At 45.6% G+C, this 12,381-nt stretch overlaps 1 protein-coding gene across 5 annotated transcripts in view; it reads right to left on the bottom strand.

The window, feature by feature from the left end:
• Positions 1–12,381, bottom strand: part of LOC110493536 (SH3 and PX domain-containing protein 2A) — a 119,283-nt gene that overhangs the window by 77,029 nt on the left and 29,873 nt on the right. For all 5 annotated transcript variants that reach the window (XM_036949457.1, XM_036949458.1, XM_036949461.1 and 2 more), the window contains exons 3-5: positions 12,094–12,169; positions 9,502–9,578; positions 5,509–5,600 (exon numbers count right to left, since the gene is read on the bottom strand). In XM_036949457.1, coding sequence (XP_036805352.1) covers positions 5,509–5,600; positions 9,502–9,578; positions 12,094–12,169 — 245 coding nt within the window. The remainder of the gene's footprint in view (positions 1–5,508; positions 5,601–9,501; positions 9,579–12,093; positions 12,170–12,381) is intronic.

The raw sequence follows: 12,381 nt of genomic DNA, 5'->3' as shown, positions 1-12,381 counted from the left end.
AGTGAGTAAGACCTTTGAACAGGTCAACATTCACAAGGTCACAGGGCCAGACGGATTACCAGGACGTGTACTCCGAGCATGCGATGACCAACTGGTGTCTTCACTGACATTTTCAACCTGTCCCTGACTGAGTCTGTAATACCAGCATTTTTCAAGCAGACTACCATAGTCCCTCTGCCCAAGAAGACTAAGGTAACCTGCCTAAATCACTAACGACCGTAGCACTCACGTCTGTAGCCATGAAGTGCTTTGAAAGGCTGGTCATGGTTCACATCAACACCATTATACCAGCAACCCTAGGCCCACTCCAATGTGAACGAAGAAGGCCCTACAAATTGTCTCCAGCCACTGTAGTCATAGATTGTTCTCTCTGCAACCGCATGGCAAGCGGTCCCGGATCGCCATGTTTAGGTCCAAATGGCTTCTTAAAAATTCTACCCCCAAGCCATAAGACTCCTGAACAGCTAATCAAAGGGCTACCCAGACCCCTATTTTACACTGCTGCTACTCTCTTTTTATTATCTATGCATAGTGACTTTAACTCTACCTACATGAACATATTACCTCAATTACCTCGATTAACCGGTACCCCTGCACATTGACTATATACCCACTGTATATAGCCTCGCTATTGTTATTTTACTGCTACTATTTAATTATTTGTTACTTTATTTTCTATTTTTTCTTAACACTTTTTTGTTCTTTAAAACTTCTTAAAGCATTGTTGGTTAAGGGCTTGTAAGTAACCATTTCCCTGTAAGGTGTTTCATTTCACTATACCTGTTGTATTCAGCGCAAGTGACAAATAACATTTATTTTATTTTAATCTATCTACATATCCATGGGTCTTTCTCTCTCTCTTTTGGAACATTTGAGGACAATGGAAAAATGGACACATAATGCACTGTCATGACGTGCCCCTTTTGGGTGAGGATCATAGCCCCCCCCCCCCCCCCCCCCCCCCCCCCTCTTTCTCTCCCACCACAGGTTTATAGCGGTCGTAAATACCGAAACTCGTTTCCTCACTCTGCCAAAATGAAAGTTTTGGAGTAAGGTAACCTCAAAAGATTGAATAATGTAACCATATTTCTGTATTCCAACCAGTTGAAACTGTCTGTGGGTTCTTAAAGAACAATCATGTCGAATGCCTTACTGATTTGTAATGTAACTAACAGAGCAGAACATCATAACTGTTTCTCTGAATGTGTACATTTCCCAGTTACCAGATTTACATCTAAATATTGTAGAACGTATATGATTAAATATGAAACTATTTGTGAGAAGATGAAATGTGATGTTAGCCTTCTAAATGAGAGATTTTTTTTTAATATAAAGTTTTAACTATAACTCAGTGACCACACCCCGTGAGCAGAGACATTTACATCGGCGTCATGGAACGCCCCCTTTTCTACTCCAGTATAAAACCCACATCCGACAAAATGTACAATAGACCAAAACATGCCGGGTTGCTGCCGGTGTGTGAAGTGGTTCTAGCTGTCACCTGAATAATGAACCATTGAGATCAGAAAACATGGCCCTGTCGCTACTGTCGTTACTCTGGAGTATAGTCACACACACACACACACACACACACACACACACACACACACACACACACACACACACACACACACACACACCGCCCCTCCTCCCTACCACACACACACCAATCATGGTAGTAAATCAGTGGCCAATCTCACTGCTAAATGTCCTCTAATTGGTTTCCATTTAGCCGATGTGAAGGAAAGGAACCAAGATGAAAGCCCATCCAATTTCCCCCCAGACAGAAATCTACTTCTGAATCATGATGTGTAACTGCTAGAATAGTCCATGTCTGCATCTCAAATGGCACCCTATTCCCTATATAGTGCACACATTTTCTGCAGAGGCGATAAGGAATAGTGTGCCATTTAGGATGCAGCTTTTCTGGATGCAATGCACCACCACTATGAAATGTGTGAGTGCTAGAATAGTACATGAGAGATGGATAAAATGCACCTTCACCATTACTTCCCATTGTTACAATAGACAGGAACAAGCTTAGCATGTCCATTTAGTCTACCCCACTTTCCATGTCCATTATCATACATATTGATGCTATAATGGAGTCACAATCTTAGCCAGGCTTTCCTTTAGAGATGAGGACTGGCCAAGAGCAATGCAATGTAATGAGATGGTGTGTGTGTGTGTGTGTGTGTGTGTGTGTGCGAGAGAGAGAGAGAGAGAGAGAGAGAGAGAGAGAGAGAGAGAGAGAGAGAGGGGAGGGGGATGAGAGGGAAAGAGAGGGAACGAGAGAGAGAGAGAGAGAGAGAGAGAGAGAGAGAGAGAGAGAGAGCACTGAGGGTATAGGGTGTACGTGTGTATTATTGATGGAGATATGTGACTTCGTCTTCTCCGACTTGTCTCTGGACTACATGATTAATGTGTTGTTTTTACATACCAAAATAGACCGCACCACTCATGTCATAGAGAATACAAAGAAGGAGGGAGGTAGAATAGGGAGAGAGAGAGAGAGAGAGAGACAGAGAGAGAGAGAGCAAGAGAGTGAGAGAGAGAGAGAGAGAAAGAGAGAGATAATGAAGTGAGAAAAATATGGAGAGAGAGATGAATGGAGCTATAGAAAGACTGTGAGCGATACAGCTAGAGAGGGGAGGAATGAGTGAGGGGAGAAGGGAGAAAGAGAGAGAAAGAGAGAGAGAGAGGCTGTTGATCGAATCCTAACCACTTTGGCAATAGCGTTTCTAACCTTGAGCAGTCATGTCAATTAAAGCAGACTTGAATTTATGAGCTGGGGATGGACAGAACGAGAGAAAAGAGGAGGAAAGAGGGAGGAGGGAGGGAAAGAGACTCTATTAAGCCTCAGCAGGAAATCACCGTGAGACAGAGGTCACTATATCTGCTGTCTTCTCCTCTTCCCTCTCTCTATCTCTTTTCTCCTCGCATCCTTTCTTCACTCCAGTGAAAGAAGCAAGGATTTAAACAACCGGGAAGCAGAGAAGCGAGGCAGAGGAGAGGCAGAGAAGCGAGGCAGAGGAGAGGCAGAGAAGCGAGGCAGAGGAGAGGCAGAGGAGAGGCAGAGAAGCAAGGCAGAGGAGAGGCAGAGAAGCAAGGCAGAAGAGAGGCAGAGAAGCGAGGCAGAGGAGAGGCAGAGAAGCAAGGCAGAGGAGAGGCAGAGAAGCAAGGCAGAGGAGAGGCAGAGAAGCAAGGCAGAGGGGAGGCAGAGAAGCGAGGCAGAGGAGAGGCAGAGAAGTGAGGCAGAGGAGAGGCAGAGAAGCGAGACGGAGGAGAGGCAGAGGAAAGGCAGAGAAGCAAGGCAGAGGAGAGGCAGAGAAGCAAGGCAGAGGAGAGGCAGAGAAGCGAGGCAGAGGGGAGGCAGAGAAGCGAGGCAGAGGAGAGGCAGAGAAGTGAGGCAGAGGAGAGGCAGAGAAGCGAGACGGAGGAGAGGCAGAGGAGAGGCAGAGAAGCAAGGCAGAGGAGAGGCAGAGAAGCAAGGCAGAGAAGCGAGGCAGAGGAGAGGCAGAGAAGCAAGGCAGAGAAGCAAGGTAGAGGAGAGGCAGAGAAGTGAGGCAGAGGAGAGGCAGAGAAGCGAGGAAGGGAATGAAATAATGAGAGGAGTAATTGAAACATGGATGAGAAAACTGTCAGCATCTAACTAGGGAGTCTGCGCCTCAGGTGGTGTGCTTGCCTGCATGCGTGTGTGTTACCAGTCTATTACAACTGATTTGGAGCTTTCGAACGTGAATTTGGAGAGCACAGTTTTCGTTCCCCTAATTAAAAAGTACCCAGAGGGGAAAGGAACATCTCCAAGAAGTATGAAACTTGTCATCCTCCCAACACACACACACACATACCGTCATCCACACACACACACACCAACTCCTACCTTCTCTCTCCCTTTTCCCAAATGTGTAGAGGCTTGCTAGAACTTTTCATAGCTTGGAAAAAGAGCTGACTAGGGAACACACCAAAACGTTCTAAAGAGGGTACTTTGGAACATGGTCACGTACAGCGAGTGTACGTGACCCCCCCCCCCCCTTTTGCCCTCAGAACAGCCTCAATTCGTCAGGGAATGGACCATACAAGGTGTTGAAAACATTCCACAGAGATGCTGGCCCATGTTGACTCCGATGCTTCCCACAGTTGTGTCAAGATGGCTGGATGTCCTTTGGGTGGTGGACCATTCTTGATACACACTGGAAACGGTTAAGTGTGAAAAACCCAGCAGCGTTGCAGTTCTTGACACAAACCGGTGCGCCTGGCACCTACTACCATACCCCTGTTCAAAGGCACTTTTTTTTTTACACATTGTTAATCATGCCTTGAGTACTTCCCAATAGGACCAACAGTTCATGGGAAAGGTGTAGAAGTAGGAAGACGTTGAGCGACACAAACAGACACCCACACACACACACAGACACACACACATAGACACACACACAAACACACACACAGACACACAACCCCCCCATAGTCAGCCAACTATCTACCACATAGACAGCACATTAGTAGCTCTACTTCTCAGTATACACCCCCACAGTTCCCTTTTAGTGTTTGGAACATGGCCGCCCTACAAACTCTGTCCATGGATCAGTGTGTGAACCCTCTACCCTCCTGCTGGTGGCATCAAAGCCTGGCCTCCACTTCCTCTGTTCAAAAGGACCCACACTGTAAACAATGAGGCCTCAGCCTCTCTGATTCTCTCTGAGACACACCGCGCAGCAGGATGGGAAAGTTTTGAAAAAAAGACAGGGCGAAATATTGACCCAGTTTGGTGAGGACACACATTGTTAGAGTTAGAGAGAGAGATCATGCACTCATGGGCTCCTGAGTTCTTCAGCAAAAAATATATTAATAGTTTGATAAATGTCGATAAACATACATTTTTCCCCCGCAATTACTTATATTTACTGTTCATTTTTTATAGTTTATTTTACCTTTGTTTATCCATTTCACTTGCTTTCCCATGCTAATAAAGCCCCTTGAATTGATTTTTTTGTGTGTGTGGTGTGTGTGTGTGTGTGTGTGTGTGTGTGTGTGTGTGTGTGTGTGTGTGTGTGTGTGTGTGTGTGTGTGTGTGTGTGTGTGTGTGTGTGTGTGTGTGTGTGTGTGTGTGTGTGTGTGTGTGTGTGTTAACTATACTAGTGTGGACCAGAAGTCCCCACGAGAATAGTAAACGATCAAAAATTTGACTAACTGGAAACATTTTGTTGGTCCCCACGAGGTCAAATGCTATTTCTAGGGAGTTTAGGGTTAAGGTTCAAAATGAGTGTTAGGGTTAAGGGTTAGGGTTAGGAGCTAGGGTTCGTTTTAGGGTTAGGAGCTAGGGTTAGGTTAGAGTTATGGTTAGGTTTCCGGGTTAAGATTAAAGGATAGGGAAAATAGGATGTTTCATGTGACTGAATTGTGTGTCCCCACAAGGTTAGTTGTGCAAGACTGTGTGTGTGTGTGTGTGTGTGTGTGTGTGTGTGTGTGTGTGTGTGTGTGTGTGTGTGTGTGTTAGATACTCACTCTACTGGGGGGTTGAGGTCATCAGCTTTGGTCTCAAAGAAGCGCAGCACCTCCTCACTCTGAGACAACTGAGGAGGGAGACGGACCAGAGCCTGAGGGAGAGAGAGAGAGAGAGAGAGAGAGAGAGAGAGAGAGAGAGATGGGGGGGGGAGAATAGGGGAAGGAGGGAGGGGGAGAGAGAGAGGGGGGGCGGGGAGGGAGGGAGAACATCCGTTGTAAGATACCATACAACGATGCACCACACAAAGCAGCTCTTGGAATGATGAACTACGGAGGATGCATTCCGACATCCATTTTACGTTCTACCTTTACAGTACACACAGTATAATCCTTAGCACAGAGTCTGGCTCCAATTCAATGGAAGATCATGTCAGCCTATTCCACTGAGGATGGACATCCATCTGTAATGGTCATGCTAAGTCACACTATTATAGGAACAGATCAATAGGAGCCAATGACAAGGTAGACAAGGTGGACATATAGTACTATATCTGAGATTGATGTTGAACAACATCCATATCATATTGATGGATTTATTTCACAGGGACAGTGCACAACTTCAAATGAATTAATATTCCATTGTTCACAAGAAGAGCAAATACCCGTCCGCACTCATATGCTCCTTTTCTAGTCATGTGTCATTGAGGAAGTGTATATTATAATAAAAGACAGCTAGTGATACAGATGGTTTGGCTCCAGCCTCTCACAATCCCTTGAGAGGGCCGTCTGTGTCATCACGATCCTTCTGTTGTTTGTCATGTGACAACAAACAGGAAGTAGTAAAGTTCAGATCAGAAGATGATGAGTGATAGACAGGCAGAACAATCTCTTAACATCTCCAAACATAAAACAAATTTTAAGACATATTAAGTAAATAAGATGACAAGCTATTTTCTTTTTTTTTTTAAACCTTTAAAAGTTGAGTAAGCAAGAATTTTGTCCACAAATGTACCAACATTTCTATTATGTAAATAGTTTATGATTAATGACTGCAATAATGTAGTTATTTTGTTAGATACTTCTCCCTATTAGCTCAAATGTTGTTTTTTTCCAAAGCCATTTTAGCTGTTGCACCAGCTTTTCGGTCCGAACAGATTCACAAATCATGGGAATTTGTCAAGCTATGCAGACGTTGACTCCCGAGGCATTTGTTCCGAGGCATGGGTTCTAGGCAACTTCCCTGCACTTGCCGGGGCAGGCCTGCTCCCTGCGTGGCTAAAGCCAGCATGAGAAACATGCTAACAAATGTGTGTGCTATGAAATGAAATAAACACTGCACTCTGACAGACAAAACGTATTTCCCTTATTCATGAGAGTGCTATTAAACAAAGCAAGGAAAGTTCATTTTAAAACGTGACATTAGCTTTGCTGGAATGTGCTGCTGTTTTAGGTAAACAATGAATCTGCTTCTGACATGACTGAAGGCATCTTTAAGTTGTGTTTGAGCATTTACATAAAGACTGGGCACGAGTATTTGGAGGTTATTAAAACGTATCATCAAAGTTGAGAGAAAGTCTTTCAAAATGTTTGATTTCACTGATTATAAGATGTGGCCTTGGACAATAAAGTCCACCCTTTTATCTGTGTTTTCGAGGCAGAAAACTGCACACCTTCCCTACTCCGGGAGTGCTAGAGCAGCTGTATTGTGTGTGTGTGACAGTCCAGCCCCCTTGTTTGTTTACATCCTTGGCCTTTGATACCATGGTGTGTGAAAAAGGGAGGTGGGGAGAGAAAGAGAGTGAGAGAGAGAGGGAGAGGGGGATGGAGTAAGTGAGAGAGAGAGAGAGAGAGAGAGAGAGAGAGAGAGAGAGAGAGAGGGAGTAAGTGTGTGTGACAGAGAGAGAGAGAGAGAGAGGGGGGAGTAAGTGTGTGTGTGAGAGAGAGAGAGAGAGAGAGAGAGAGAGAGAGAGAGAGAGAGAGAGAGAGAGAGAGAGAGAGAGAAATAACTTTTGTTAATTTTTTTATTGTTTATTTCACTTTTGTTTATTATCTATTTCACTTGCTTTGGCAATGTAAACATGTTTCCCATGCCAATAAACCACTTAAATTGAAATTTAATTGAGAGAGAGAGAGAGAGAGAGAGAGAGAGAGAGAGAGGTAGCAAGAGGAGGGAGAGAGAGAGGAGGAGAGGGGGTAGAGAGAGAGAGAGAGAGAGGGAGAGAGAGAGAGAGGGGGAGAGACGGGGCAGAGAGAGAGAAGCCTTGCTATTGAGAAAGGTTGCCGTAGGCAGACCTGGCTCTCAAGAGAAGAAAGGCTAGGGGCCTCCTGAGTGGTGCAGTGGTCTAAGGCACTGCATCACAGTGCTAGCTGTGCCACTAGAGACTCTGGGTTCAAGTCCAGGCTCTGTGGCAGCTGGGAGACCCATGGGGCGGCACACAATTGACCCAGTGTCGTCTGCATTAGGGGAGGGTTTGGCCAGCAGGGATGTCCTTGTCCCATCCCGCACGCTGTGGCGGGTGCACGCTGACACAGCCGCCAGGTGTACAGCGTTTCCTCCGACACATTGGTGCGGGCATTTTTTCAAGAAGCAGTGCGGCTTGGTTGGGTTATGTTTCGGAGGACACACGGCTCTCGAGCTTTGCCTCACTGTAAGGGAGTTGCAGCGATGAGGCAAGACTGTAACTACATATTGGGGAGAAAAATAGTTTTTTTTAAAAAGAGAGGACTGGTTATGTGCACACTGGTTATGTGCACACTGCCCACAAAATGAGGTGGAAACTAAAGCTGCACTAACTAACCTCCTGCAAAATGTATGACCATGTATGATGTATGATTACACAGACCCACAAAGAATTTGAAAACAAATCCAATTTAGATAAACTCCCATATCTATCTGTGCAATCACAGCAGCAAGATGACCTTCTGACCTGTTGCCAAAAGAAAAGGGTGAAGAACAAACTTTTACTTCAACTATTTGCCTATCGTTACATAGAGAAAATATGACATGTGAATTGTCTTCATTATTTTGGAACTTGTGTGAGTGTAATATTTCCTGTTCACTTTTTAGAGAGAGAGAGAGAGAGAGCAAGAGAGAGGCTTTATATATTATCTACCTCACTTGCTTTGGCAATGTTAACACATGTTTCCCATGCCAATGAAGCCCTTGAATTGAATTGAATTGAATTGAGAGAGAGAGAGAGAGAGAGAGAGAGAGAGAGAGAGAGAGAGAGAGAGAGAGAGACTAAACAAAGGGGAAACAATAAGAGCTTTTTTGAAGTCAGACTGCTGAATGACCAAAGGCTGAAGTTTTGGGGGAGTTTTAGAAAAGTTTCATTAAAATTAAATACCGAGGGCATAGCCTTTATCTATTTATCTTTATCTATTTATTTGAAAGAATGGGTCGCTTTTTAAAGTCTATCTTTTGTTGGGCACTCAGAAGTGTTCTTGTGTGTTCTAAACTAAACAGAACTAGGTCAAATCTCTTTCTAAAACTTCATTACCAGAATAAACCAAAGCCTTAGAGACCCATATCTATGACAATATGTTTTCAGACTAGCTAAGTATTTGAAAAACATTTCCTCGGTTGGGCCGTTTGCTAGCCTGGTAACTGCCCCTGAACATAGTAAACATATTTATTTTAAAACTCGGCAACAAGATGAGTTAAGAGACAAGACTGTATTGTATCAAGTATTTGCACAGAAATGTGCAACCGACAACACCATCTTATTGTGGTGCAAACTGGAAACCCCCCCAGTCAACACATGTACCCTTCTACACCCGTGTTTAACCTCACGCCTGAGGTGTTCGCTGACACGTGTGTCTGGTTACCATCTGTCACCCTTGACCTCTGACCCCTAAATCCCAATAGCATGTGACAGGGGGGAGCTCAAGTGGGACAGGAGGTTTACAGCGCGCGTGTGTGTGTGTGTGTGTGTGTGTGTGTGTGTGTGTGTGTGTGTGTGTGTGTGTGTGTGTGTGTGTGTGTGTGTGTGTGTGTGTGTGTGTGTGTGTGTGTGTGTGTGTGTGTTTTGACAGTAATGCCTCCTCGCTCACCCTGCAGTAGTCATCGATGAAACGTAGCCTCTTCATGGCCACATCACGCACATGACTCCGCCTGAACAGGATTTTACCTGAGGGAGGGACGGGGGAGGGAAAATGAGAGAGAGAGAGTAGATAGGAAGGGACACATTTTAGATGTTAGAGAGTGTAAAACCGTAATAAATTAAAGACCAGTACAATCCTGTCTCATCGCAGAGGACAATCCTTTAGTGTGTTTGTGTATTACCACAGGCTAACACCAGATGTCAGTAACACATGAAAGACTTCTGAACCACGACAATCTCACTCTCATACTCTCATAGTGAACGGTCTTGTCCTGCATGTCCCTCTTAACATATCAAATGAGATTTAAGCGCTTGGAGGTTATGTATCTAGTCTAACTCAGTGACTTCAAAGAAAAATGGCACCAGCCAATCAGAACGCCCCCTACTCCAGGGTATGCCGCGGTCCCTACAGTCCCACGGGAAGTGATCAAATTACCCTTCCTGTGAACTGAAGACACAGAGGATGAGGGGAAGAGCTGGGGACAGACTGTGTGCGTTCTGATTGCCAGCAATACTTTGAATGATGAATAGCAGAGGGATGATAGTGCAGTGCTGGAGTCTGACTACTGCCCTCTTAAACAGGTATCTCTTGCAAAAGAGGTGTTATATCTCGATGAGACTCTCCGTTCAAAATAAATGTTACAAAAGGTATGTAAACAGATGGAGGTGGAGGTTTGATTGACACCCAGGTGGCTTAATGTGAGGTGGGTTGGCGGGGTGGGGACTGCCTGACGACTCTGAATTCTTCCAATGCCATGTGTTGGCTACATACCTCAGCTTGAATTTGCCATCATAGAAGTTGTTTGTGGTGACGAGGCCTTTTGTACAAAACAAAGTCATCAGCGACGGGATCATCTCTAGCCAGAGTATCAAAACCAATGACCAATTTTCAAAAAAATTGGTTTACCCACATGTGATCTGGCTCGGGCCCAACCTATCGGTCTCTGGGACTGTGGCAACCTGGGGGCCAGCAGGGAGCTACAAATGAAGGAGCAGGACCTTGGTCAGCTCCAGAGGGCTTGCCAGGCCAAGGTGAGTCAGCACCATGGACACCTCTACAGCCACCAACTGGGGCTGGTGAATCAACACCAATATTACCCAGTCCAGGTGCTGCAACCAATTGGCACCTGGAATTGGTCCCACCTGTCCCTCGTTACTCAAAATGGGTATAAGTAGAGGTTCAGTCACTCGGGGGGTGTGGGCAGACAGGCAGAGGGTACGCCTAGTCCTCAGAAGAACCGGAGTGAGAATGAGAAGCGCCTCGATCAGACGCCTAAGAAGATACTAGGGGATGTTCGACTCTCTCTCTTCCTTTTCTTTGGCCCCAAAGGAAGAGGACCCATTCCCGGACAGCAGGCCACCCAGCGCAAGTTGAGAGCACGTATTGAAACCCCGGACTCATCGTTCTCTCTCTTGTTCATTAACACAGGCCGAGGAGCCGCCCCACCGGACACATAGTGACCCACCCTTTACCCACCCGTTACCGGAGAGGCCTTTCAGTTGTATTTCACCCCTCACCGTTCCCCCCAACCTATATAAAGAACAACATTTGTTTGAGCACCGATCAGACGGTCCGAATGTGTTCGCGTTCTAGAATGGTCGTGGAGGGGGAGTCAAGATCAGACTCAATGTGGAGAAGAAACAAATGTTCAGGGTGTGGCGTTTTGGCCGGGGCAATAAGTCTGGGTGGCCAGGCACGGGTAGGGAGAGGGCTGAGAGCACGTGGTCTCCATCAGGCTCTAAGAGAGCCTAACCAACATAAACAGTAAACAGACAGAAGCCTCTCACTCGCACAGCAGGAGTGTTGTCTCTCTCTCTGTTCCACCATCTCTTCCTCAATCTCTTTTTCCATTGTGTGTCTTTCACTCCCACATCAGACAGACACACACTGTCAGCACCTGCCTGCTGCTGCACCTCCGAGAGACAGTCAACTGGATGGACCGACTGATGAATAATGTATGAACGACACTAGGAGGGGCGTCGATACGAGCAGGATACTGACGCGGTGTAACTTCTTGCCTAGTCAGCGCTATTGGTGACTTGACTGTCATGGTGGTGTTCTGTCTGCCTCAAGTCAGACTGTACTTCCTTATAAACTCCAATAAGTCCCTATGGATAGTGTCATGTCATTAGATCTTATGGCCATATATGGCAAGGGATCGATTAGAGTGTTGGTCGGGTTCAATGTTAAGGGCCATGGGGTTGACAGGGGCTTTGCTTATCGGAGTGTGAAAGACTTTATAGATGTGGAGAGAAGAAGGAAAGGAAAGGAGAGAGGGAGAGAAAAATGATAGAGACTGACCTGGGAGAAATGATGGAGACTGACCTGGGGAAAATGATGGAGACTGACCTGGGAGAAATGATGGAGACTGACCTGGGAAAAATGATAGAGACTGACCTGGGAGAAATGATGGAGACTGACCTGGGAGAAATGATGGAGACTGACCTGGGAGAAATGATGGAGACCGACCTGGGAGAAATGATGGAGACTGACCTGGGAGAAATGATGGAGACTGACCTGGGAGAAATGATGGAGACTCACCTGGGAGAAATGGGATGATTCTCTTTTTGGGATCTTTCTGCCCTCCCTCGATTGGGAACTTGTCAAGAATCTGCATCTGTAAAGAGCAACACACAGAGACATTTTTGTATTAATTTAAGAGTGAGAGAACTATTTGGCAAACATTTACAAATGTACTTCAGCTCACTGAGGAATTGAATAGTGTTTCATTGAATTTCACTGAAAGAAACAGCTGGGCTCAGTATTTCAAATTCCCCGCCACTCCGATCACAACATCAGAGATTATATCATATATCATATCAAAGCTAG

Source organism: Oncorhynchus mykiss, chromosome 17, assembly GCF_013265735.2.
Source record: "Oncorhynchus mykiss isolate Arlee chromosome 17, USDA_OmykA_1.1, whole genome shotgun sequence".
Taxonomy (NCBI): Eukaryota; Metazoa; Chordata; class Actinopteri; order Salmoniformes; family Salmonidae; genus Oncorhynchus; species Oncorhynchus mykiss.
This window is presented reverse-complemented; position numbering and strand designations above follow the sequence as displayed.